Genomic DNA, 26582 nt, shown 5'->3' with positions numbered 1-26582 from the left:
TTGTTTCTCCCTGCCTGTCATGGCGTGGCTACGGCAGCTTAAACCTCCTCCTCCCCACTCTCGCACCCACTCAGTTGTTTTCTGACCTTGTTCCTCCCACTGATCATTTGACAACCAGAGAACCAACTGACTCCCTCCCCTTTGTCGTCCTCCCTCTATCCCTCCATCCCTCCACTCGTCTTCTAACTCTGCTTCCCTCGATCTGGTCGGAGTTGATTAACGCCACAGACTCTATGTTGCCCGTGTCCACGTCAATGTGCCGCGCTATGGATTGATAGTTGGATTGGCAGATTGGCATAAAGATGGCGCATGTCTTTGCTGTCAAGCTCAGGACCTGTTATGTCAACGTCCGACTCGACGTCCTCCTAAGATAACGAAACCTCAGCGGTTGCACTTTCCTCCCTGGCTCCCTGGCTCTCTCTCTCTCCGACCTTAAAGCTCTGCCCTCGTTGTCAAGCATAGCCTTCTCTCCACTGCCATTACTCCTTCACCAGTGCTGACAGGTTAAAAGACTGAAGAGAAGTCCATTGTACTACTCTTTCCCTCGGTCAGTGGCTAAGACAGAAAAGAGATGAAGAGGGGAGCTTTGTTCAGATATATTATATGTATGGCTACAGTTGATTTATATTCCAACTAGGAAAACAGATGAGGAGAATATCTGTCCTATTTAGACAAACAGCACCGTAGCTCTGATTCCAAGCGTCTGTGGAGAGAGAGGGAAGAGAGAGAGGGGAGAGCGTGGTCGCTATAGAGACACGCAGCAGTTCCTCATTACGAATGACCCACCACACACTCACACGCACACACACACTCAGTCACATGACACAGTGTCTAAAACATTCTATTCAGTGCAGGCAGCCAAAGATAGGGAATTGTGCGTTGGCTGACTGTACATTGAGAAGTCATTGCATTGTTCAGGCTAAGGAGCTGAGGCAGAGGCAGGTGGTCATGAATATAGATCAGGAGGCTGAGGGTGACGGATGGGCCTTCCTGGAAAAGCTAGGCTAGGATACGCTAGGCTAGGCCGCACAATGCAAGGCAACACTGGGCTAAGGTAAGCTATGCTAGGCTAGGCTAGGCTAGGCTACACTAGCTTTTTTTTGTTACATAATAACCGGACGGAGACACAGTAGCCTTTGTCCTGTCACCGATCGAGTGGTTGTGTAGATGCTACTCGGTACTCGGCTGTAGCTGCCTTCTGACCACCTGTGCCGTCACTCAGTGTCAGCTCCCCTCCGGAGATAATACATGTCAATGGTCAGTATCGCAAGCACGACTGCTGGTCTCAGTGAAGGCTATTGTCTGGGGAGAACATGAGGGTTGATCAAAGTGCCAGCATGATGCCCGCCCCTTCCTCTGCCAGTCAGCAGAGCGGGACCACTGTGTGTCTGTGTGTATTTGCACTGTAGGCTTTGTTTGTATATACAGTATCAGTGTGTGTGTGTGTGTGTGTGTGTGGATTGACAGTCCAGTAGGTGTGTGTTTGTGGATGAAACCAGTATTTTGTTTTTACTCCCATGCCTTGACCCCTTGCTGACCAAAAAGGAAGAGGACATACACTTGGAGCCCCCCCACCTCGCTCTCTCTCTCTCTCTCTCACTCCAAATTAACTCACTCTTACTTCTCATTTCACAGGATGTAACTATTTATTCTCTCTCTCCGCTGCTCTCTCTTTCTCCTTATGACACACGCAAATACACTCTCACTCTTTTTGACTCTGTCTCTCCTTCCCTTACCCTCTCTCAAACGCACACATGCACGCAAACACGCGCACACACACACACACCCCCCCAACATTCGGGCGCGCTGATGAACGCAGATAGACCCTCAAGCCCCAATGCCTTCTTACACACACACGCTCACTCTTACTTACAGACAATTAACTGTCCGGCATGGGCGAGGAGTTTTCGTGCCGTGCTCCACTCTGCCCCCTGCTGGCTATATGGTGCACCTGCCAGTAACAGGTGTAGGATTCAATTAGAGCAGCAGGTTCCCAGCAGTCAGACAGGCCATGTCTGTGGACTCGGGGAGAGGGTAGAGACCTGGGCAGGCTGCTGGCAGGCTGGGGCTCAACTCCACGCACTCCACAAACATGGCCTCCCTCGGATGCACACAGGCAACCATTTTAGCAAGCGCTTCAAACCGAAGCTCAGCACATGCCCTGTCCAGAGGCTTAGTGTGATCACATCAGAGGGCTTTTTGGACCACAACATATCATTTGCTAATTACTATTGCAAAGCAATTATGTTTGTTTCCTCCCTTACTCGGATATGATACGAAGATAAGCCTTCAAAATGAATGTTCGGAATTGAGCCCAAAGCTGTCACTGTTCATTTTAATTGCATTCCCAGTCAATCACATTTTGTCATTTCCTTAACAAATGTAAGATATTTGTCATTTCCAGGGACATTCTTTGCCTTTCATTGGTTCATGTTCAAGCTCCATACTGACAAGTAACGGCTGACCTGAGTTTGTGGGAGATAAAAATAATTATTTTTCCTGGCAGTATTTCGCTGTTAGTATCTTGATAATAAGCACGTTGGCATGTTATGAATAAAAGATAGATTGGGTGGTTTTTAATCCTTGATAAGGTAAGTCTTATTACAGATTTGGCCAACGTGGTCGTTGCCAGTATTGGTGTGCTGCTGATTGTGTCAGAGCAGATCTGCACTGCTACTAAACACGTGCTAATCCCAATCTGTTCTAATCCCTGAATCAGGCTAACCTGCCGGACCAGGATAATACCTAGTGCATAATACCCCACATATACTTAAAACCTAATACCTAATTCATATTGTGGGTGTTCTAATAGCTACCTGTAGTGGGGCTCAGCAGTCATGGCTGTCCCTGGCTGAGATCAGTCTGTTTGTACGGACGAGAGGAAGAGAGAGAGAAACAGGAAGAAGGGAGGAGATGAGCCCATGGCCGGATGGACCAATGGGTTGTAAACAGAGTATAGAGAGAGAGAGAGAGAGAGAGACACAGGAAGAGAGAGAGAGAGAGAGACAAAGGAAGAGAGAGAGAGAGGAAGGAAGGAGGAGAGGAGCCCACGGCCGGATGGACCAATTTGTTGTAAACAGAGTATAGACAGAGAGAGACAAAGGAAGAGAGAGAGACAGACAGAGAGAGACGGGCAGACTGACAGTGGTTTTAGAGGAAGATGTGAAGAGGAGGAGAGAGAGAGAGAGAGAGAGGCAGGGTGGTTGGTAAACAGGAAGGGGGCAGGGAGCTGCGGGTCAGAGCTAATGAAGCCCCTCTGGCTGGGATTGCACACTGTGCAGGGTGAGAAGCTGAACTCTCTGTGTGTGTGTGTGTTTGTGCAGTGTGTGGGAGAGAGAGCGTGCAGTGTGTGCATGCACGTGTGTGTGTGTGTGTGTGTACACGCCACTGATGAGCCCCGTTGACACCCAGCCCACCCAACACCCAGCTCATTAGAATAAGCAGCGTAGGGCCGGCACCGGGAAGACAGAGAGGGGCTGAGAACAACATGGAGGAGGAAAACCCACTGCACTGCAGCACCGCTGCTGTCGAAGACCAGCTTGGTCAGAACGTGCGGACCCACACAGGAGGGTTCACAACACTGTTAGTGTTAGCTCTCCGGTTATTCTGGACAAGACCATTGTTTACTGGCTGTGGGTACCCTGGTTTGAATTCGAAACCAGGCCTTCTGTGATGCTGTCGGCCAAGTGAAATCATCACGAGACTTCCATCGTGCGGGCTCACCTGCCGATGGAGGGAACCAGAATCGTGGGGAGGGCCGGAGGTGTGCAGCGGGGCGTCTTTGTTCCCCCACGTCCCGTCAGCATAATCGCTTAACGGAGCGCTTTTGCGTGTGACTGTTACTGTGCGTCTCTGTCCCGTAATCACCTGGGCCCTGCCGTATCCTTCCCTCCTACCTCGAGGCACAGCAAGCCAGCCTCGTTTATGGGTCACCTACATGCAGGGGGGGGGGGGGGAGCGGGGGGGGACACACCCCCTCCTTTTCTTCTATACCTGCCTGCTTCCGTAGCATCGGCCCCATTCCCCGTTCGTTTTTTGTGTTTGTTTTGTCTCTCGCGCCGCAGCCTTGTCAATACAGCAGCCCATTCAATCATTCATCCCTGAGCCAGTTTGGCTGAACCACTCCTAGGACGAGCGATGGTATATGAGATATGGTTGCTGCAGGCGTTCCGCTCCATTCTTGACCTTCTGGGTTGTCTGGGGAGCCGGATTTGACCGTCAGCAGACACGCAACTGTTGGAGCTTCTGTGTTGCCCGCCGAGCAACTGGGTGGTGAGGGGGAAGCGCCGTGCGAAAGGCCCATGTTCGGTGTTTGTTTACGCTTGGCCTTGGTTTGCTTCGCGTTTTGACGGCAGACTCTGTCCCCGCTGAGATCCCTCTCAGACAGTACCCTCTCGTCCCAGAGAGAGTCGGCGCCGACGCATCGCCACACGCAATCAGCAGCGGGGAAGAGAGATGAACACATTTCCTCCTCTAAGACAGGAGTCAGATGGCTGAGCAGTGAGAGAGTCGGGCTGGTAAACAGAAGGTTGCCGGATCGATTCCCCCGCTGTGCCAAATGACGTTGTGTCCTTGAGCGAGACACTTCACCCTACTTGTTGAATCGGAATGTCCCTGTACTTACTGTAAGTCGCTCTGGATATGGGCGTCTGCTAAATGACTAAATTTAAATGTAAATCCTCCTCTCGTCCCAACAGACACCACCCCCCCGCACCCCCCACCCCGTAGACTCCCCCCCACCCCCCGCCCTCCCATATCACACAGCCATTACTGTCCAAAAAAGGGAAGCAATGAAATAAATAACATGACACATTTTAACTAAACATCCTCATTCGGCTGTCTTGTTTGTGGGTGTTTTGCTTGTGTCGGTGTGTGTGTGTCTCCTTTCTTGTTTGTGCCTGTGTCCATCCTCGTGTGGGTGTATGGGTGTGTGTGCGCGTATGTCTGTGTCTAAATGCCCCTGCAGTGACCAATTAGTGCAGGGAAGCGTTCAGTCATAAAGTGACCAGCAGGTGTCTGATGCTCTCTCTCTACACTGAGCAAGCTGGCATGGTGTGGACACATGAATAACTCAACAGGAGAGACGGAAGAGAGAGAGAGAGGGACTCTCCTCTTTCATTCTGTCGCCGTGTCCCCCATCCCTCGCCCTCGTTCCGGGGGGGTCCCCTGTGATGTCACAGTGGTGATGATGCCGGCAGCTCGGCTCCATACATCTCCCACGGGCCCAGGCCCCGACCACATGACAGGCATGTGTGGTCCCAGGGCAGGATGTCGTCTGGCTGGCTGGGATGATCTGCGTCAGCTAGCCAATTTACAGTCTTCCCCAGTGGATGACCTCCTCCAGAGCCTGGATGCAGGGAGGCTGTGTCACTGTGTGTGTGTTTGTGCGTGTGCGTGCGTGCGTGCGTGCATTTGAAATCGCAAACGGCAAAGGAAGGGAGGGCTGAGCAAGACCTACATTTTCTACCCCAGACTGCCTTGTGTGAGCCGTGCTCGTGACTGAGATCCAAATATCTCCCCCTGTCATGCAATATTTAAAAACTTCCTCTCCCGGCTCTGTTTTACCACACAGTAGCTGAGTAAAAGAACAGTGCTTTTTGAAACATAAGTGCACAATCAGTCAGAAAGTAGGCCAAGAGGAATGAGATAAGATACCATGGCTAAGCAGCGGCAACCGCAGACACAAATCGAATTTATCATTACCAGCAGCTCTCCACAAAACCACAAATCCTAAGACCACCATTGAGCCAATGAGCTTTTATGTGTTTCTGTATTTGAGATCTGATAATGTACTGTATCTCACCTCGCTCCCCTCCCTTTCTCTTTCTCCCACGCTTCCTCCTTTGTGCCTTTCTCCCATCACATCTCCCCGCGTCGCATCTCTCGCGTCGCCCCCCCCCTCTGCCCCGTTTCTCTCCTCTCTTTCTGCTGCCCCTCCTCTTATACCTCCCTCTCTCTCTATCCTCCACATCTCCATGACACCTCCCACCTCCTCTCCTGTTCCACCACTCTGGCTCGCTCCTCCTCCCTCCTTCCCCTCTCCTTCTCTCTCTCTCTCTCTATCTCCCTCTCTCTCTCTCTCTCTCTCTCTCTCTCTCTCTCTCTCTCTCTCTCTCTCTCTCTCTCCCTCCCTCTCCCTCTTTCTGTCCTTCGCCCCTCCTCTCTCGCTCTCCCCCCACCCCCTTCTCCCCTCCCCCTCTGCCCCGTCCCTCGGTCTCCCTCCAGTCTTTGTGTGCCCGGGCACTCTGCTGAGGGTTCAGGCAGCCAGCTCTCTGCAGGAGGCGGAGCACCAGTCGGGGGCGTGGTGCAAGGACCCCCTGCAGGCAGGCGACCGTCTCTACGTCATGCCCTGGACGCCCTACCGCACGGACATGCTGTACGAGTACGCCTCCTGGGACGACTTCAAACAAACCCGGGCCACCACCACCTACAAGTGAGAGCGCCGCCCGCCCCCCCCCCCCCCCCCGCTGGCCCCCCGTCAGATAGTGCCTGGCCCGCGCATTGATTTATTGGAATGATGCTGCTGTGGAGGGGTGTTGAATGGCAGTTTCTGCGTGGGGGGGAGGGGAGGGGGGTTTGGTGGACTGAGTCAGCAGGTGGCTGTCCATGCGGGGAGCCCGGGAGAGGGAGGGCGCCCGCGGATCGCGAGCGGGATCTCTCACCCCCCTCCCATCGGGGATGTCTCTCTTTCCCCCCCCCCTCCCCGCAGGTTGCCGAACCGCGTCGACGGCACGGGCTTCGTGGTGTACGACGGCGCCGTGTTCTACAACAAGGAGCGCACGCGCAACATCGTCAAGTACGACCTGCGCACGCGCATCAAGAGCGGCGAGGCCATCATCGCCAACGCCAACTACCACGACACGTCGCCGTACCGCTGGGGGGGCAAGTCGGACATCGACCTGGCGGTGGACGAGAACGGCCTGTGGGTCATCTACGCCACCGAGTCCAACAACGGCCGACTGGTGGTCAGCCAGGTACGGTGTGACTCACAAGGGGGGGGGGAGGGATGTGTGTGTGTGTGTGATTGCATTTTCCGTGCCGTATCCTCTGCTCCGGCAACCGCCGTTCCAACCAGCGTCCCCCCCCCCTCCCCCTCAGGTGAACCCCTACACCCTGCGCTTCGAGGGCACCTGGGAGACGAGCTTCGACAAGCGCCTGGCCTCCAACGCCTTCATGGCGTGCGGCGTGCTGTACGCCGTGCGCTCCGTCTACCAGGACGACGACAGCGAGGCGGGCGGCGACCTGGTGCTCTACGCCTACAACACCAACCGCGCCCGCGAGGAGCCCGTCCACATCCCCTTCCCGAACCCCTACCAGTACGTCTCGTCCGTGGACTACAACCCCCGGGACAACCAGCTGTACGTGTGGAACAACTACAACGTGCTGCGCTACCCGCTGGAGTTCGGACCCCCGGACCCCACCACCAGTGAGTCGCGCGGGAAAGGAAATGGCGAGAGGGAAAGGGTTTGTCGAGGCGGTTCGTTAGAGTGACTTTGCAGCTTTTAGCTCGTGGCGGACTACCGTCGAGTCACTTATCTGAGTTGGGGTTTCGATTCTTACCTCGTGCTGTGTCACTGACGCCCGGGTGAGAGAACAGGGGGATGTGGGAGCGACTGTGAGTCGGACTTGGTCCGACGTTATCTGTCAAATGAGGAACCTGAGAGAAAGGGAAAGACAGAGACAGGCAGACTCGCACGGACTGAGCGTTTTGATCCGTGGGGATCGTGTTTCCGGGGTTGTGATACTGAAGTAGAACTCCACTTAGTTGTTAACGGGTCCCACTTCTGTGATTTATTTGATCAATTATTTACTGGCTCCTTTTTCTCGTCGTGCCTTCTGTCTCTTTTCTCTTCCCGGCGCTCTCTGGAGAGCACGCAGAAGTAATGTCGAGATATTAAGGCTTTGAGATGTCCCAAAGTGTTTGGCTCACGAGTTATTATCGTGCTCCCTTTTGAACTCGCCATCAGAGAGACTTCTGACGTTAGCCAGCCTTCCTACTCTTCATCTGTTTCCTTCTGCCTTCTTCCACATCTCCCTCCCCCCCTCTGCTATCCCTGCTGATGCCCTCCACCCCAACCCCCCCCCCCCCCCCCCTCTCTTTCCCTTTCTCCCCCAGGCCCTCTGACCACCACCCAGGTGTCCAGCACCACTCCGGCCAAGCCCTTGACCTCCAGCTCCATCCCTGCCACCACCCGCCCACTGGCGCCCACCTCGCACCCTATCAGCTCCATCAACAAAGGGCCGGACCTGCGGCCAATCACAGCCACCGTTCCTGTGACGCGTCGGCCTCCCAGGCCGCCGCAGGGCCCGGAGCCCCACGTGTGTGAGGCGCGGTTGGCCCGGGGCGTGCAGTGGCCTGCCACCCAGAAAGGAGAGACGGTGGACCGGCCATGCCCTAAAGGGTCTCTTGGTAAGAGATCACCTGCGCCAAGGGAACACACGCATGCGTTTGTTTTTTCCATCACATGAGGAGGACTCTGAGTGAAACTGCTGTCTGTGCGAGTCTGTGTTTGCGTGGGAGGGAGGGTATTTTGTGTGTGCGCGTGTGTGTGTGTGTTTTTGTGTGTTTTCGAGGGGTGTTTGTGCTCCCGCTCCGGTTTTCTTTCCACCTCTGTGTTGTCTACTTCAGTCCCTGTGCTGGTTTCAGCAGCAGGCTCACTCCCAAAGGAGCCTACATGAAAGCCTGTCCTCTCCCACAGAAACAGGGAGAGCCGGTGGAAGTGGGGAATAATAAAAGGAAAGAGCAAACAACACAGGGGCTTCACCTCCCTTCATGCTAGCTTCTATGACTCACTATGACTCAAACATGCAGGCATCAAATAGCTCTCTTTAGTTAAGGGGGGAGAAAGGAAAAAAAAAAACACCTTCCCTTTCCTGCGTTGCTGGCTTCCTGCTTTTGTGCGTTCCGTCTCTTGTCTCTGAAAACGACAGTAATGCTAAATTAGCAGCTGGCTTAATTGCCGTCTTGGCAGGTCTTTCAAACCCAATCGGCGGAATGGGGAGGGGAGGAAAGAGGACGCCACGTCTGCTCTGATCCCTCCGCCGCTGTGAAGTGCGGCTGCCGTTGTTTCTGTCATCTCTCCTCTACTGCTGTCTCTCTCTCCCCCCTCTCTCTCTCCCTCCCCCTCTCTCTCTCTCTCTCTCTCTCTCTCTCTCCCTTTCTCTCTCTCTCTCTCTCTGCTCTCGGTCTTTCTTCCACTCTCTCCTCGTCTCTCTCTCTTTCTCTCATCTCTCTCCCTGCCTCTGCTCTCTCTCTCTCTCTCTCTCTCTCTCTCTCTCTCTCTCTCTCTCTCTCTCTCTCTCTCTCTCTCTCTCTCTCTCTCTCTCTCTCTCTCTCTCTCTCTCTCTCTCTCTCTCTCTCTCTCTCTCTCTCTCTCTCTCTCTCTCTCTCTCTCTCTCTCTCTCTGTCTCTCTCTTTCCCTTTCTTATTCTCTCTCCCATCTCTCTTTGGCGCTCTCTCTCGCGCTCTCTTTGTTTCCCCTCTCTTCTGTCCCTCTCCTGTTCCTGTTCTTGTTCCTGTGTGGAGCTATTTGTGTTAGTGGCATTGGGAAGACCCTCCCCTGGTTTGATCCCAGCATGGTGTCCTCTCTGTGAACTCGCCTAACTAAACAGGAAAACTTAGCTGGAAACGAGGGGTGTCGAGAGGTGTCTCCCTCGAGGTGTTATTCAGCGCCGATGAGAGACCATGCCTGATGGTGATGTCTTTGGTGTGTGTGTGTGTGTGTGTGTGTGTGTGTAATGGGAAAGAAGGGGGGGCATGCTTTCATTATTTGCATTCCTTTAAAAACCATGTTCTAACAGCCAGCTCATTTGAAAGCCCGATTCTCTGATTCCCCTCTCCAACACATTCTGTTTTACACTTTATTACTTAACCTTTTCCACTTCTGCCCTATTTTCTCTTCCACGCTCTCTCCTACCCCCATCCTTTGTCCCTCCCTCCCCCATCCCTCTCATCCTTAAACACTTTTGGAGACTTGCATTTTTAAAACTCATTTCGTTTTCGTTTTTTTAACTTTAATGCCCTTTCCTTTTCTCAAAATATCTATTTCCTTATAATTGCCAACACCAAGTGCATATTATCTCTGAATTACTCTCCTTCCCTTCTCCTTCTCTGAATTACTCCGCTTCCTCCTGTCCCTCCCTCCCTTCCCTCTCTGTGTCTGCAGGCATCGCCTCTTTCCAGTGCTTGGCAGGGCCAGTCATGTGGAACCCTCGGGGGCCTGACCTCAGTAACTGCACCTCCCCCTGGGTCAACCAGGTGTCCCAGAAGGTGAGACCTCCACCTGTCGCCCCCCCCCCCCCTCCGGCCCAGCTCTATCACCCTCACCCCAACCCCTACCCCCCCACCCCCTGCTCCCTCCGCCAGGCTGTTCCTCTGTCCATCTCCGGACCACATTAGCATTTCTCCATGGCGCAGATTAAAAGCTATTTCCATACCACTGAGGTGTTCCTCATTAGAATAACGCCTCATTTCGACTGGACTATTCAAATGCAGCCATTAGAGGACATATATGGCTTGATCCTGGCCCACCACTCCCTGACCAGCAGCAGGGCGTGGGAAGGTCAAGAAACGACCTTTTTTTCCGTCTTCTTCATATTTCTTTTCATTTCAAGCAAACATCAAAACCCGTTACGCACACCTATTTGGCGGCGTCCAGTGGTTCAGTGTACTCATGGATGGTTGTGTGTGTGTGTGTGTGTGTGTGTAGATCAAGAGCGGTGAGAACGCGGCGAACATAGCCGGGGAGCTGGTGAACCATACGCGGGGGCGGATCCACGCCGGTGATGTCAGCTCGTCCGTCAGGCTGATGGAACAGCTGCTGGACATACTGGACGCCCAGCTCCAGGCGCTCCGCCCCGGCAACAAGGAGTCAGCGGCCCGCAACTACAATAAGGTACCACACACACACACAGGCCTGCTCACGTGCACACGCATGCATGCACGCACGCAGCCAGACCCATACTGTATTCAGGCAAGCGCACACAGCTACACTCACACACGTGATCAATACAAATTGAAAATCATGACTAACTCATCCCAAGGTGAACCCTGGGTTCAGGGAGATGGCGACGCGCTCGGGGTAACCCACGAGGTCTACACAAGATCAGGATGCATTTTGGGGGATTTGCGTTTGTTTTGCGTCGTGTGTGCTAAATGGCTCGGTTTTCCCCCTCTCTCAGCTTCAGAAGAGAGAGAGAACCTGCCGGGCCTACATACAGGTAACGTTCAACCTTTATCTCCTCTCTCCTACCACTGAACGCCTGCTGTCGTCTCAGGAGAGTTGCTGTTTGGTTTAATGTGAGAAAGATAAACCCACGGCTGTGGTGGATACTGGGTTTAAGTGTGCGTGTCTCATGTCTGTGTCTATGTGTGTCTCCTTGTGTGGGTGTGCGCGGCTGTGTGTGTGGAAGATTTGTCTTGCCTGTGGCGTGGTTTTGTCTGCGTGTATGATTTATGTCGCCAGTGGTATCATGTTACGAGTGTGTAGCGTTATTGTAGTTCCCGCTGGAGTGTGCTGCGCGTTGCCGAATAACTCCCGGCAGATCCACATTTTAAATGTTGGTGTGTTATTTCCCAGGGCTGCTTGCTAGTTTCTTTGTAGTCTCCATAGGACTCATGGTATATCTCTGAAATGTGGGTCAGAATAGCAGGAGTAAAAGTAATTTCTTTATGACATCACCTCGGCAGTATTGCATGCCTTTTCATATTGCCACAGTTCATGTGCTCCTCGGCTATGGCGTTTTCTTCTCATAATATCTCGGGCTTTGTGGAACTGTAATTCGATTGTAGGAAAGGGCCTAGTGTATTTCTGCAATATATCCAGCCCCTCAGACGATCTGGAATGTTGGGCAATAGCAGTGTTTGATGTCACTGCTGCCCACTGGAAAGATGCAGTGTAAATGAAAGCCTGTATTTAGCTTCATGTGTGCTTTCTGGCCTGATCTATAGTAATAGGATTCTGCCGTGCAGCTCTGGAGCCCATGACGGGACAGAGTCCTGCGGTATCTGTAACCAGACTGCCATCTGTGCCGTGGCTGGAGCTTGAATGTAACATAGATGTCAGCGAACCCAGAGCAAGCAAAATATCTCTTTCCTGGAGGCCATTCTGAACAGAGCCGAGTACTTTGTAACTGCATCGACTTCCCTTTCACCGTTAAATCTGCAATCCCGGCCTTAATTATCATACTACATTTTGAGAGGCCTGTGTGCTGGAGAATTACATGATTCATCAAACCGGCTGCTTCGATAAATTGGATAGCCGATAAAACCCAAAACTGCTATTAAATGAATCATAAGTGTAGCTAAAGAAAAGAGTGGTGATAAGTCTGCCATAGAGCAGTAGTAAACGTAATTCAGGAGCTGTAGGCCTCGTAAATGTACAGGAGGGGGTGTTAACGACGGCGCCCCCTGTGCTCACAGGCGGTAGTGCAGACGGTGGATAACCTGCTGCGCTCGGAGGCGCTGGAGTCGTGGCAGGACATGAACAGCACTGAGCAGGCACACACGGCCACCATGCTATTGGACGTTCTGGAAAAAGGAGCCTTTCTATTGGCTAACAACATGTACGGCAACCGCTTCTCCGACCGGGCCCCTAACATCGGTAAGACACTGGAGTGGGTGTGTGTGTGTGTGTCTCTTTCTCTCTCTCTCTCGTAAAAAAAAAAAAGCAGTATTGTGTTAAGTATGGTCCATGTGAGATTTCCATATTATTCTATATTTTTACAATGTTAGAGGAGATCCCTTCAGTATTAACCTTCTTCCTGGGATCTATTTCTGTGCGTGTGTGCGTGTGTGTGCGTGTGTGTGTGTGTGCGCGCGTGTGTGTGTGCTCTTCCCTCAGACCTGGAGGTGCACGTGTTGAACACAGAGATGGACCTCCAGGACCTCTACTTCCCTCAGAACTACGTGAGCGACAGCACCATCCAGCTGTCTGCCTCCACCATCAAACAGTACAGCCGCAACGGTCAGTAACCCCCCCCCCCCCCCCCCGACCCCGACCACAACCACGGCCACAGCCCCTCCCTCCACGACCACTCCATCTCTTATTTTCATGCTGGCTTAAAAGAATCTGCATGCAGTTGACTAAGTTCTTGGTTCATAATAATAGGCTAATCAGATTAACGAAAGCGCTGAGACAATTTATTTCTTGATGGTTTCTTAACGGCGGTCTTAATAGAATAGCTGGAGAGGCGTGTAGATTACTATCATCTCCAGCCTGACAGAGCAATCTCAGCGCTCGCCCTCCTCTGTCCTCCCTATTCTGCTCCCTCGCTCCGTCTCTCCGCCATCTTATCCCCCTCTCTCATCTCTTTCGCTTCAAACCCCTCCTAGCCCCCCTTCCTCCATCCCTCTCACGCTCCTCTCCTCCTCCTCTCTCTCTCTCTCTCTCTCTCTCTCTCTCTCTCTCTCTCTCTCTCTCTCTCTCTCTCTCTCTCTCTCTCTCTCTCTCTCTCTCTCTCTCTCTCTCTCTCTCTCTCTCTCTCTCTCTCTCTCTCTCTCTCTCTCTCTCTCTCTCTCTCTCTCTCTCTCTCTCTCTCTCTCTCTCTCTCTCTCTCTCTCTCTCTCTCTCTCTCTCTCTCTCTCTCTCTCTCTCTCTCTCTCTTTCTCTCTCTCCCTACCTCCCCAGCCTCCACCCACCCTCTCATCCCTTTCCTGTTTTCTGTCTAAGCTCAGCTCTGCAGTGGGAACGAGATTAGAATGATTGAAACAAACGCACATGAAATATTCATATGGAATAATAAGGGATGCTGTGAATGCTTGAGGGATGAATGTACCATTGCCCTCCACATTAAATCTCGCTCTCTTCCACCAGTCAAAATGAAACGGTCCTTACCATCATTCTCACCTTCACTAACTCTCTCTCTCTGTCTCGCTCCCTCTCGCCCTGTCACTCTCCCACTCAACATCTCTGCCCACCTCTCGTCCATATTACCATATTATGGCCTCCATCTCTCTATTTCTTTCAATTTTCTCTCCGTCTCCCACCGCCCTCTGTCCCGCCCACTTTCTCGCCCTCTCTCTCTCTCTCTCTCTCTCTCTCTCTCTCTCTCTCTCTCTCTCTCTCTTTGTCTCGCCCTCCGTCCTGCAGGCCAAGTGAAGGTGGTGTTTGTGCTCTATAAGAACCTGGGTGCCTTCCTGTCCACCGAGAACGCCACCATCAAGATGGAACTGGAGGCGGGCTCGGCGCCAGGGGGGCGGGGCCTGGCGGTCAACTCCCACGTCATCGCCGCCTCCATCAACAAGGAGTCCAGCAGGGTGTTCCTCACCGAGCCCGTGGTCTTCACACTCAAACACCTGCAGGTGCCTGCACTCCCACGACACACACACACACACACACACCACTCTATACGCAGACACCTGTCGACACCGACAGGTGGCTGGGCACACAGTACACATACGCACTACTCTATACAAACACCTATACACAAACACCGACACACACATACATGAGCGCGCACATCCGGTCCGTCACACGCACCCACACAGCACATCAAATGGGCGTTCAAAAAGCTTTTTGTTGACTCCTCCCCCCTTTTCCCCCCTTTCCTTCCCTTCTTCCCTTCGTGTCCAGTTGGAGAACCACTACAGTCCCAACTGCTCTTTCTGGAACTACTCGGAGCGCTCCATGACGGGCCAGTGGTCTTCCCAGGGCTGCAGGCTGCTGGACACCAACAGCACGCACACCACCTGCTCCTGCAGCCACCTCACCAACTTTGCGGTGCTCATGGCGCACCACGAGCCCGATGTAAGGCGCGCTCGCCCTCTCACCCTGTAACATCGTGGCCGTCTCTCGCTCTCTCAAGCTCCGTATTTGTCTGTCTCCCAGGCCTCCGATATCTTACTTCCTACCTGCTACCTGCTAACTCTCTACCTCTTCCTATCTCTCTCTCTCTCTTTCCCTCTGTAACGTTCTCACAGTTGAATACACTTACAAATTCATGTCCTGCTACTTCAGCTGACATTCAGTTGAATTTGAATGTCATGTCTTTTTTCGGCATGCCTTGTCTCTTGTCTCATACGTTTCAGTTTCCTGAATATATTTACAAATATTAAACGTGGCGCCCCGCTCTCGCTCTCTCCCCCCTTCTCTCACCTCTCTCTCCCTGCTCCGTCTCTGCCATCTCTCCCCTTCACTCTCCTCTCCTCCCCCACCTCTCCTCCTCTGTCAATGTCTCCTTCCCTCTCACCCAACGTCTTACTCCCAAATGCCTCCTTCCCACATCCTATCACTCTCTCTCTCTCCCTCTCTCTCTCTCTCTCTCTCTCTCTCTCTCTCTCTCTCTCTCTCTCTCTCTCTCTCTCTCTCTCTCTCTCTCTCTCTATCTCTCTCTCTCTCCCCCTCTCTCTCTCTCTCTCTCTCCCCCTCTCTCTCTCTCTCTCTCCCCCTCTCTCTCTCTCTCTCTCCCTCTCTCCCTCCGTCCTCCCGTCCCCCTCCCTCCCTCTCCCCCCTCATGTCCGTGCCTCAGTACCCGGGGCGGATGCACGAGCTGATCCTCTTTGTGATCACCTGGGTGGGGATAGTCATCTCCCTGGTGTGCCTGGCCATCTGCATCTCCACCTTCTGTTTCCTGCGCGGCCTCCAGACCGACCGCAACACCATCCACAAGAACCTGTGCATCAACCTCTTCATCGCCGAGCTGCTCTTCCTCATCGGCATCGACAAGACGCAGTACCACGTGAGTGCAGGCCCACGGCTAGGAGGGCCCCCCGGGCTGGAACGCAGACGCTTCGTGCGGGCCCGGCGCCGCTTTTCATTTTCCTCGCAATAAAAGCAGAGCACTGTCTGCTTCTCTCACCTTTGCTCCGTTTTCTCTCTTTGGTTCCGCTTTCTCCCTTTTTTTCTCTCTCCTGTTGATTTGCTCCTTTGCTCCTCTCTCTCTCTCTCTTCCTGTATTGTCTCTCTTTATTTTGCCACTCTCTCCCTTTCTCTCTTTCTCTCTCTCCCTCTTTATTTTCTCTTTTATTTCCCTCTCCCCCCTCTCTCTCTCTGTTTGATGTTAATATCCCTTCCTCTCCCCCCTCTCTCTCTCTATCTCTCTCTCTGTCTCTCTCTCTCTCTCTCTCTCTCTCTCTCTCTCTCTCTCTCTCTCTCTCTCTCTCTCTCTGTCTCTCTCTCTCTCTCTGTCTCTCTCTCTCTCTGTCTCTCTCTCTCTGTCTCTCTGCTGCCTGTGCTCAGATTGCCTGTCCCATCTTCGCTGGCCTCCTCCACTTCTTCTTCCTGGCGGCCTTCTCCTGGATGTGCCTGGAAGGGGTCCAGCTGTACCTGATGCTGGTGGAGGTGTTTGAGAGCGAGTACTCCCGCAAAAAGTACTACTACCTGTGTGGCTACTGCTTCCCTGCCCTGGTGGTGGGCATCTCGGCAGCCATAGACTACCGCAGCTATGGGACCAAGAAAGCGTACGTGTGAAGCCAGGCCGCTTTTTTCACCTGTAGATTGAGAGGCGGGGTCATGAGGGAGGGCTGGAGGCAGGGAGGGAGGGAGGGAGGGAGGGAGGGCAGGGAGGGCAGGGAGGGAGGGAGGGAGGGAGGGAGGGAGGGAGGGAGGGAGGGAGGGAGGGAGGGAGGGAGGGAGGGAGGGAGGGAGGGAGGGAGGGAGGGAGGGGATGGCTCTCACACTTCCCAGTGGACAGGCTTTCTGAGCGCAGCTATCCAAACCCGGATGATTAGCCTCCATCATGTAATCCCTCTGAGCAGGGTGGGGGAGGCAGGGTTGGGGGTTGAGGAGTGTGGTGTGTAATTGCTGGTGTGTGTGTCTGTGGTGTTTGAGTCTCTGTGCGTTAATATTCCTTATGCCGCGTGTGGTTGTGTTTCTCTGTATGCGTGTGCATAAGCATGGGTGTATATGTTTTGGCCTGTATTTGACATCCAGTACCCGCGTGTGTGTGTTCCCTCCCCAGGTGCTGGCTGCGAGTGGATAACTACTTCATCTGGAGCTTCATCGGGCCCGTGTCCTTCATCATCATGGTACTGCCACACCGATCACACCATCGGCAAAATCAATCCCACGATCCGTCGCAGTGCTGTGTGACCCATCGGCGTCTCTCTCCCCCTCCTCCTCCCCCCCCCCCCCGCTAACCTCCAACCTCTCCCCCCCCCCCTCCAGCTCAACCTGGTGTTCCTCATGATCACCCTCCACAAGATGATCCGCAACTCGTCCGCCCTCAAGCCGGACTCCAGCCGCCTGGACAACATCAAGTAAGCCCTCCTCGACCCCAGCCCCCCCCCCCAACCCCCGCCCCCCTCCCCGCGGCCAATCAAATCAATGTGACGGAGCCCAAAAAACGATGCACGCCTTGCAATGAGATGAAGCAGATGCCGGCTGCCCGGTGTCTTTTCCGAGCGTCGGGTGCTGAGGTGCCCCCTCTCTGTTGTCCCCCCTTCTCCCCTCCCCCCTCCCAGGTCCTGGGCTCTGGGGGCCATCGCCCTGCTCTTCCTGCTGGGACTCACCTGGGCCTTCGGCCTCCTCTTCATCAACGAGAACACGGTCATCATGGCCTACCTCTTCACCACGTTCAACGCCTTCCAGGGCATGTTCATCTTCATCTTCCACTGTGCTCTGCAGAAGAAGGTAGAGGCCTGCTCGATTGCGGGGGCTTCCTGTGGGGGGGCGGGGGAGACACTCTTGCAGTTTCCCACGATAGAATAGAATGCTGGAAGGTTATGGGGTTGATATTGGTAAATATTGGTGTAGGAGTGTAAAAGAACCAAGCACCTCCTTCATCTGCTGTGTGTCCAGAGCAAATAATGTTGTGTGTGTGTGGGCGCAGGTGTGTGTGGGCGCAAGTGTGTGTGTGTGTGTGCGGGTGTGCGAGCGTGTAAAGAAGTCTGTGTGTGTAGGTGTATGTGTGAGTCAGTCTGTGTGTGCGGGGTGTGTGAGCGAGTGGATAAGTCTGTGCGTGCAGCTGTATGTGTGAGTCGTCTGTGTGTGTGTGTGTGTGCGGGTGTGTTTATGTGCCTCTCTAAAGAGCTGTTCCGCTGTGTCGCAGGTCCATAAGGAGTACAGCAAGTGTCTGCGGCATTCTTACTGCTGCAGCCGAGCCTCGTCCACCACCTCCCACGGATCCCTGAAGAACTCTGCCCTGAGGACCAACAACCGCTACTACACTGGTAGCCAGGCCCGGCACGCTGCGGCCCACAGACAGGTCAGACACACACACACACACATGGACACAAGCAGACACACACATAACCATATGCACTCACACCTAACCATAAACACACACAAGCATAGGACCATCCCCCCAAAATACACACACACATGACTACACGCGCACACACACAACCATTCATTCACACACACACACACACACACAACCAGATGCTGTACGTGTTAACTGCACATACACAGAGAGACAAAGGAGAAAAGACAACATCTCTCTCTCGATCGTGAGGGGAGAAAAGAGAAACACAAACAGAAAATAATAGTGCATACTGATGTGCTTCATACACATTTACCACAGTTTTCATCTGTACTTTACATAATCTCCTAACAGGGTATCATCGCACTCATCACTCATCACGGTACACGTGTAATCAGAGGCTGCATCTAACAATTGGATCAGCGTCTAGTTACTCACGTCCCAGTCTTATTATGTTTGCTCCGGTGATTTGTTTGTGAGGGAGTTTGTTTACTTCAAACCTCTCTCCTTGTGTTTGTGTGTTCATCTCTTTATTTCAGTAGATTCATGCGAGTTTCTCAGTGTTGAATTGCCTCAGCCTGCTGACTGACTGTCTCCTGTCTGGTTGTTGCTATATTTACCTGCTGTCTGTCTGTCTGTTTCTCTGCCTCCTGCCTCTGACTGTGCTCTCGATCCTCCTCCAGAGTCGCATCCGCAGGATGTGGAACGACACGGTTCGGAAGCAGACGGAATCTTCCTTCATGGCGGGAGACATCAACAGCACCCCGACACTCAACCGCGGTGAGCCCCCTCCTCACCCTCCGCCCCCGGCTGACAATCTCCAATCACATAACGCGCGCGCGCGCCACACACACGGAGAGACACACGCACGCAGGCTCACACAAACACGCGTGAACGTAGACTTCTCCCGCACGTTCAACCGCACACACAGACACAAACACACACGTAAACGTAGGCTCTCTCTCGTTATCTCTCTCTCTTTATTTATCACTCTCTCTCTCTCTCTCTCTCTCTCTCTTGTTATCTTTCTCTCTTTCTTTATCACTCTGTCTCTCTGTCTCTCTCTCTCTCTCTGTCATACTCTCTCTCTCTCTGTCACACTCTCTCTCTGTCACACTCTCTCTCTCTCTCTTTCTTTATCTATCTCTGTCTTTCTTGCACGCACGCGCAGACACAGTAGGCTCTCGGGGACCCGCCCCTGTGAAGCTGCACTGATTCAGTCAGAGATGAGGTTCCCAGCCCCCATGAGCTGCAGTGGCATCGCCACGGCACCCTATTGTCATGGGGACCAAAATCATAACCGAGGTCGGGTTTCGCGGGGAGTGGTGAGAAGGAGGAGGGGTGGCGGGGGGGGGGGGGGGGGGGGGGGCGTGCGTTGATGATGACAAAGAGGCAGTCGCTAAATCAACCATCACTCTTTATGCAAATTTCATCCATTTTGTTTTTAATGAACTGATTAGCGTGGGAGCGAGCGGGGGGTAATTACTCTAATTGAAGAGAGTGACAGGAGGAGAAGGGTTGGGGGGGGGGGGGGGGAGACTGAGGGCGGAGCTTTCGTGCCCCTGATGCCGTCATGGAGCGAGAGAGGGGAGGGGAGTCGCACGGCGGTGCACCAGCCAACACAAGTGGTGCAACGCTTTCTGTGTCTTGTCACCGGGGGGAAAAGTTTGCCTTCCGAAGAAAGGAAAGGCAGCGGTGGTGTTCGAGGGGCACGGAGAGCGAGAAAAACGAGAGGGTAAGAGAGAGAGAGACGCAATCATGACGCCGTCGTTAAAGGGAAAGGATCTGGCGGAATGACGTGGTGCTTATCGCGGGCATCTCTTGTCTTCCTGATTGTCCCTCTTCCCCTCTTGTGCAGCGGCCTCTCTCCTGACTGTGGGGCTGTGTCCAGGTGATGCAACGCTGGTGCTATACGCACAGACACACGTACACAGACAGAAATACACGCACTCACAGACACACGCACCCAAACAAAAACCCACGCACTCACAGACATACGCACCCAAACACAAACCCACGCACTCACAGACACATGCCCTCACAGACACACGCACACACTCCCCCCACCTCTCCATGTCCTAGTTTCTACCTGCACTAACTACTTGTTTTTCACTATATTCTCCTAAGGATGTTCCAGTGAGGTGTTTTTGAATAGCCAACTCCTGAGTCTTTCAGTGTTGTGCAAAGAGAGATTTCTGAGTGAAGGGAAATTGAAAGAAAGAAAGAAAGAAAATAGGAAGAAAAGAATATGACGCAGTCAGTGAGATAGTGGATAATGGATGGATGAGAATTAGTGTTGGTGTGTGCCGTGTGCATGTTTGCATAAGTGTGTGGGGGTGCCTTCCTCAAATATTCTCTCTCTCCTCTCCTCCCTCTCTCTCTCTCTCTTTCCATCCGTCTCCCTCTCTCTCTCCTCTTTCTGATGAATGCGAGGAGTGAGACCTGAAGGTTGCATTTCGCCTCAGACCAGTCTCCGTCATGCTGTCCTATTTCTAATTTCATGGCATTTCTGTTTGACTGCCTCAGGCTCCTACCATACATGGGCATTCCAGAACATTCTCAATGTGCCATTTCTTTGAATTATATTTGTCTACCGGTGGCATTCGCATTTCACTGTGAAATGAACTGTGTTTCAATGGCTGCACTTTCAGACTGCATAATGGGATGCATTACTATTCCTTTCTATGACTACAATGTAAAATGCGAAAGATACTGTATAAATATATATATATAAAAATAAATAAACTGAATGGCAATACTCCAAACAGCACATTTTCACCGCAATTGTATTTTTACTCAAAGGTTACAATCATAACACATCAATCCTTTGAAGAATACTGTGAAATTTATTTTTCCATAAAACATTAGCAAAATAAAAAAACAAAATAAAAAACAGGTATAAATGAAACTAGATCCATCTAAATGGAGTGCCGTTTCTAGTGCTATTTTTTGCAGTCTCCAATAATCCTCGATTTTTATATTCTTTCCTAATATTTAATTTGAAATCATGTTTAAAGGATGATATTTTATAGTGTGGTATTTATATATTTATGGTCCATGATTTTTTACTTACTCTCATAGCCACCATGGGAAATCATCTCCTCACCAACCCAGTTCTGCAGACGCGTACCGGCACTTCTCCGTACAACACCCTGCTGGCAGAGAGCTTCACCCCTCCCTCTCCAGGGGTCTTCAACTCTACTGGTACGTCCCTCTATGCTCCCTGATAGAGAGGTAGAGAGAGAGGGGGGGGGGAGAGAGATGGAGAGAGAGAGAGGGGGGAGGAGAGAGAGAGAGAGAGAGGGAGGGAGGGGGGGGCAGGGAGAGAGAGAGAGAGGGAGGGAGGGGCAGGGGAGAGAGAGAGAGAGAGAGAGAGAGAGAGAGAGAGAGAGAGAGAGAGAGAGACAGTGGGGGGAGAGAAAGGGTGGGAGACAGAGAGAGAGAGAGAGGGGGGGAGAGAGAGAGAGAGAGGGAGGGAGGGGGGGAGAGAGAGACGGGGGGGAGAGAGAGAAGGGGGGGAGAGAGAGAGGGGGGGGTGAGAGAGAGAGACAGAGACAGAGAGAAAAGAGAGAGCACATTTGTGCACGGTCTCTACCTCACTGTCAGTGTATGTTCTCGGTGTGAGAGTGTGTTTGTTCCCCTGCCAGGGTGAGTGAGTGTCAGGCTGATTGGGCTGACTGAGCCATCTGGCCAGGTCTCTAATCCTGCCTTGTTGATATGAACATCCACAAATTGATTAGAAGTTAAGCTTCATCTGTGACTGCCAAAAGTCTTGAGAACAGCTTTTTGAGGCGATCCCCTCTGTGCACATCACTCACTCCAACTGATAATGGGCAGAGCACCGCAGGAGATAGGTCCCTTTGTCCAGAGACCTGCTCCTGGCAGCGGCTCGTGAAAGGCCCGTCTCTGATGGATATAGGTGTAGAAGTTTAGGTGCCGGCTCAAATGTAAAGGTAGAGAGAAGTGTGTGTGTATGCTTTTGGTGTGTGTGCGTGTGCGTGTGCGTGTGCGTGTGTGCGTGTGTGTGTGTGGTGTACGTGTGTGTGGGTGTGGTGTGCGCACCGCCCGAGAAGGTTCCCCGTCCAGTGGAGTGGAGAGTAACTGCGCTGGTGTCGGAAGGCTGAAATTTGAAGACAGCGCGTCTGTTTAATATTTGAAACCCTCTCGGCACTATGCGTCAATCCGCTCCGCAGCCGAGCGGGGCCATTTTTAGACTGCTTCTGTAGAGGAAGTAAGAAAAGTACTTCATTAGAATGCCTAATTACCCCCCCATCACCGAGGAGAGCGTTGATCAAAATGATGCCACGCATTAAAATTTTAACCCACGTGCGCTTCATGTTGGACGCCGTGCCACGAGCTTTGGTTGGTTGGTGACGGCAATTTGCGAAGAAAATCACAACATCTTCAGTGTGGAAGGCGAGTCGTAAAATAAACATAACCGCTTCTTTACGAGTTGGGAATATGAATTATGGATGTCTCCCTGCCAAGCTGGCAGACAGCAATAAGTATGGAGCATATTCAGTAACAAAGGTGTAAACGGGGTGAAATTGTATGTCAAAGATACAGGTTACAGGTGTGCGTCTGCATACCACAGAGTCCATTTACTCGAACACATGAACGCATTAACGTGTCACATTGTTTTGTGTCGAATATTGTTTCGTTTCTCTCAGCAGCACAAATGATTGAATGGTCTGAAATACAATTGGTCGATTTAGTATAATGCACTATTCAGATTACTGTACTTAAGAAGCATACTATATCCTATGATAATAATAATAACTATTATTATTATTATACTATATCCTATAGTAATCAATATGTTGAATAGATTTGGACATCTCACTCTTTTCTCTTCCCTCCATGTGGCTTCTTCATGGACCTTCAGGAACCTTCCGTGAGCCAAGTATGAATCACCGTTAAATCCACTTCATCCTCCACAGCCTTACGGTATGTCGTTCCTACAGTGATGCCTAACCCAGGTGTGTGCACGTGTGTTTGTCCAGAGAGCAACCTGTCCAAGGCCAGAGACCCCTGTGGTATGGAGACCCTTCCCCTCAACGGCAACTTCAACAACAGCTACTCCCTGCGCAGTGTGGGTCCCGGGGGCGGGCCCGGGGGCAGCTGTGACTTCCTGGGCGGCGGCGTGGGCGGAGCCGACAGCCCCCCTCCCCTGCTCAACCCCCGGGGCTCGGAGACGCTCGGCGGGGGCGGCATACGACGCAACCTCTCAGACGCCGCGGCTTTCGAGAAGATGATCATCTCCGAGCTGGTGCACAACAATCTGCGAGGAGGCGGGGCCGGAGGCGGCGGCGGCGGCGGCGGAGACCGGGGGTGTGGCAGCCTGGCGAGGGGGCGTCCTCACGGCGGCGTGGGACGGGGCACGGGCGTAGCCGGGCCCGAGCCTTCGCTGACCATGGACGAAGACCAGGACTTCCTGTCAAGAGAGGGGCGCCAGCGCACGCCGCAGGACGTGGAGCTGCTGTACAAGGCCTTGGAGGAGCCCCTGCTGCTCCAGCGCGCGCAGTCCGTCCTCTACCAGAGCGACCCGGAGGAGTCCGAGAGCTACACGGCCGACCTCACCGAGAGCCTCGGCCACAGCGGCCACAGCGCCGGGGGGGGGCAGGGGGACGGAGGACCACCCGACTCCCCGGCCCGGGACTCCCTGTACACGAGTATCACCAACCTGCGAGACTCGCCCTACCCTGACAGCAGCCCGGAGCCCCTGGAGGTGGTGCCGCGCTCCGCACAGCCCCCAGAGGAGCTCTACTACAGCTCGGGCCGGCCCGCCCTGGGCTCCAGAGGGGCCCCCATGCAGACCTTCTACCAGGCCCCGCCCAGGAGGCCCAGCGGGGACGGGCAGCAGGGCCAGGACCCCCCCCACACCGAGGGAGACGGACAAATGCAGCTGGTCACCAGCCTGTGACTGGAACCAGGAGGGTGGGGACAGAGGCAGGGCAGCAGATGACGCAATTAGGAGGACGGCCGTGGCCGCCTCCCACTCGCTCCTCTCCACTTCTTGCTTGTTCGGTTGCCTTTCTTTCTCTTTCTTTGTATCTATCGGGACAGATGAGCGGACAAAGTCTACCGTCAGGGGGAGTTTGAGCTGTCTCCACGGCAACGGTCTCATCCATGACCCGAAGCGCACCTCTCGGAGAAGAACGACGCCTGGGTGTTTTTCTCTAGAACCTGCTCTCTCCCTCTCCTTCCCCTCCCCCAGTCTTTCTCCATCCCTCCATTCCTTGGTGTGTCGACGCCAGTTAGGCACTCTGAATGTACCCACCCCTGTATTAGACATACAGTGCAAATGTTCCTATGCTTTCTAACATTGAAATACTTTATATTTAATTTCTCAGAGTTTCTTCAGGCATTTGTCTGGGGAAATAGTTTTCAATTTCTAGTTCCTGTCTTTCTCACTCATCTTCAATCCCTCCAATTGTTTGGCCTTTATTTGATCGGAGTAGTTAGTTATGGAGACAGAGAATATAGTGCGCCATTATACCATAGAAAAAAAAATCTCTCTGAAAACTCTTCAGTGTGTTGCCAAAAATAACTCTGTTTTTCGTTGCCAGAACAGAAACTGGATCATTCTCACGCACACACACACACACACACACACACACATACACACACTTTCACTCACAGAAGTGCTTGTCTCTGAACATCAGAAAGTGAACACAAAACTCCATCCAAGTATAAAAGGGAGCAGGAACAACAGTTGAGAGTCGACCAGGCGGTGGGAGCCACAGGAGCTCCACTGGCTGGCTGAGAGCAGTTGCCTTTTCTATCCTGCTGTGCACCCATGACTATGTACAGAACCGAAGGAGAGACTGAGTGGAGGGATTGATTCTACTGTTCGCACCACCATTAGAGGCTCCTGTCAGCCTACTGGGGGTGAAGGGAGGACTGAGCAAAAGAGGGGACGTCGAGGGGACGCAGGCGACAACGCCGACCAACGGAGCGACTTCTTTTCTACGTTCTTTTTCTCCAGGCATTTGAAAAGTGAAAGACTGCCTCGCTGACTCCAGAAGAGAGCCTCCACCTTTAGTGACTGTTGTGTTTGCATTGTTTCGGAGGTTTAGAATGAACTAGCTGGATGCCCCCCCCCCGTTCTGCTACATTGCTCTCTGCTGGACGTGAACGCCTGAGTGTCCTGTGAGCGGCTGTGACAAACAGACTCTAAATGTCGCAACGGCTCCAGCTGCTCCTTAAGTCTAACTCTGTACATAGGACCCACACAAAATTGAAAGTACCTACTCTACTTCTAGTGTGTAAATAGAGAACCAGATGAACAAAAGCAACAAAAAAGTAAGAAATACTATGAAAACTGACTTCTTGTACTGCAACAAAATGACAAAAGAAAAAAATAAAAATGTTTTGGAGTTTGTGACCTGAATGATACACTCTATCTCTCTCCCTGTTTTTTTTTTCTTTTCTTTCTCACTCTCTCACCCTTATGCCCTAATGCTGTGCCATTCAGTAAAAAAAATAAAAAATAAAAATAACTTTTTCAGAAGAAACAGAATGAAAAAGGGAGAGAGAGAGAGAAAGAGAATAATGGGTGCTGGATTTTGAATACAACTGAAAAAGATGGAGAAAAAAAAATCCTGGCACAATTTTATGTAATATAACCCATAACATGTTGTTACTGTTTGACCTTTGACATTCCCAGACATGACGTGCTCAGTGGGGAAGGGGGCTAGATGTCATCACATGTCAGACTGGGCCACATGGTCACAGCCATGCATGGTGGTTGAAGGACAGCAGCCATAAAGTAATATCGGTTTTATGTATTGTTTGGAAAATATCATAGACATAACTAGATTACATCCTTTTAAATATGGTGGGCTTTTAGCATGTACAATAGACCTTCTTTCTATCAAAAAGTCTTGCATTTTGCTGTTTCTAAGAGATAGTTTCAGCATTATTTCAGAGCCTCGTGACAATTCATGCCCTGTATGTGGGAGAACGAGTGTGTGAGAGTGGGCCCAGTGTGTGTGAACCCCCGGTTGTTTGTGTTCCAGTGAATGTGCAGTACGTGAGTGAGTGGTGTGCCTGTGTGTGTGTACGTCTAGCTGTTTTGTCGGTCGAATTGAAGGTAGATCTGATAAAAGGGTAGTAAATGTATATCTATGAGAAAGCCTTTCTTATCTTTCATTTTCTGTGACAAGGCAGCAGCAGCTACGGCCACTGTTTCCATGGCGTTCAGACACAATGTGATTGACAGACATACTGTGGTGGACATGTGACTGCAGAACAAAGAGAGTAGCCTTCCGTCGAGTGTGATTGGAGTCGAGACGTGTTACAGTACAATGTGCCACCATATGCAAGTGTTGGAGATTAGCTGTCAGCTAAGAGGTGTTCATGAGGATTCTTCCCCAAACGTCTGTCCTGACTTTAAAAACGCTGAGAGTTTGCCTTCACTCTTTTTATTTATAGATCTT

The 26582-nt window shown here is 52.3% G+C and overlaps 1 protein-coding gene across 2 annotated transcripts in view; it reads left to right on the top strand.

The window, feature by feature from the left end:
* The window catches only part of adgrl1a (adhesion G protein-coupled receptor L1a), a 46004-nt gene extending 21940 nt beyond the window's left edge, over positions 1-24064 (top strand). Inside the window, exons 1-23 of one of the 2 annotated variants that reach the window (XM_084677335.1) lie at positions 6330-6433; positions 6710-6974; positions 7099-7426; positions 8117-8410; positions 10167-10270; positions 10710-10895; positions 11182-11220; positions 12422-12602; positions 12843-12965; positions 14091-14302; positions 14574-14747; positions 15469-15678; positions 16179-16399; positions 16900-16966; positions 17106-17197; positions 17402-17570; positions 17989-18117; positions 18825-18921; positions 21223-21345; positions 23027-23044; positions 23145-23453; positions 23532-23726; positions 23775-24064. In XM_084677335.1, coding sequence (XP_084533461.1) covers positions 6345-6433; positions 6710-6974; positions 7099-7426; positions 8117-8410; positions 10167-10270; positions 10710-10895; positions 11182-11220; positions 12422-12602; positions 12843-12965; positions 14091-14302; positions 14574-14747; positions 15469-15678; positions 16179-16399; positions 16900-16966; positions 17106-17197; positions 17402-17570; positions 17989-18117; positions 18825-18921; positions 21223-21345; positions 23027-23044; positions 23145-23453; positions 23532-23726; positions 23775-24064 — 3915 coding nt within the window. In that variant the 5' untranslated portion in view covers positions 6330-6344. Of the gene's footprint in view, positions 1-6225; positions 6434-6709; positions 6975-7098; positions 7427-8116; positions 8411-10166; positions 10271-10709; positions 10896-11181; positions 11221-12421; positions 12603-12842; positions 12966-14090; positions 14303-14573; positions 14748-15468; positions 15679-16178; positions 16400-16899; positions 16967-17105; positions 17198-17401; positions 17571-17988; positions 18145-18824; positions 18922-21222; positions 21346-23026; positions 23045-23144 lie in introns of those variants that run through there. The other variant, XM_084677334.1, reaches the window with a different exon arrangement.
* Positions 24065-26582: the final 2518 nt, after the last annotated feature.

This window comes from Hypomesus nipponensis, chromosome 17 (assembly GCF_054491055.1).
Source record: "Hypomesus nipponensis isolate SF chromosome 17, ASM5449105v1, whole genome shotgun sequence".
In the NCBI taxonomy this organism is placed as follows: domain Eukaryota; kingdom Metazoa; phylum Chordata; class Actinopteri; order Osmeriformes; family Osmeridae; genus Hypomesus; species Hypomesus nipponensis.
This window is presented reverse-complemented; position numbering and strand designations above follow the sequence as displayed.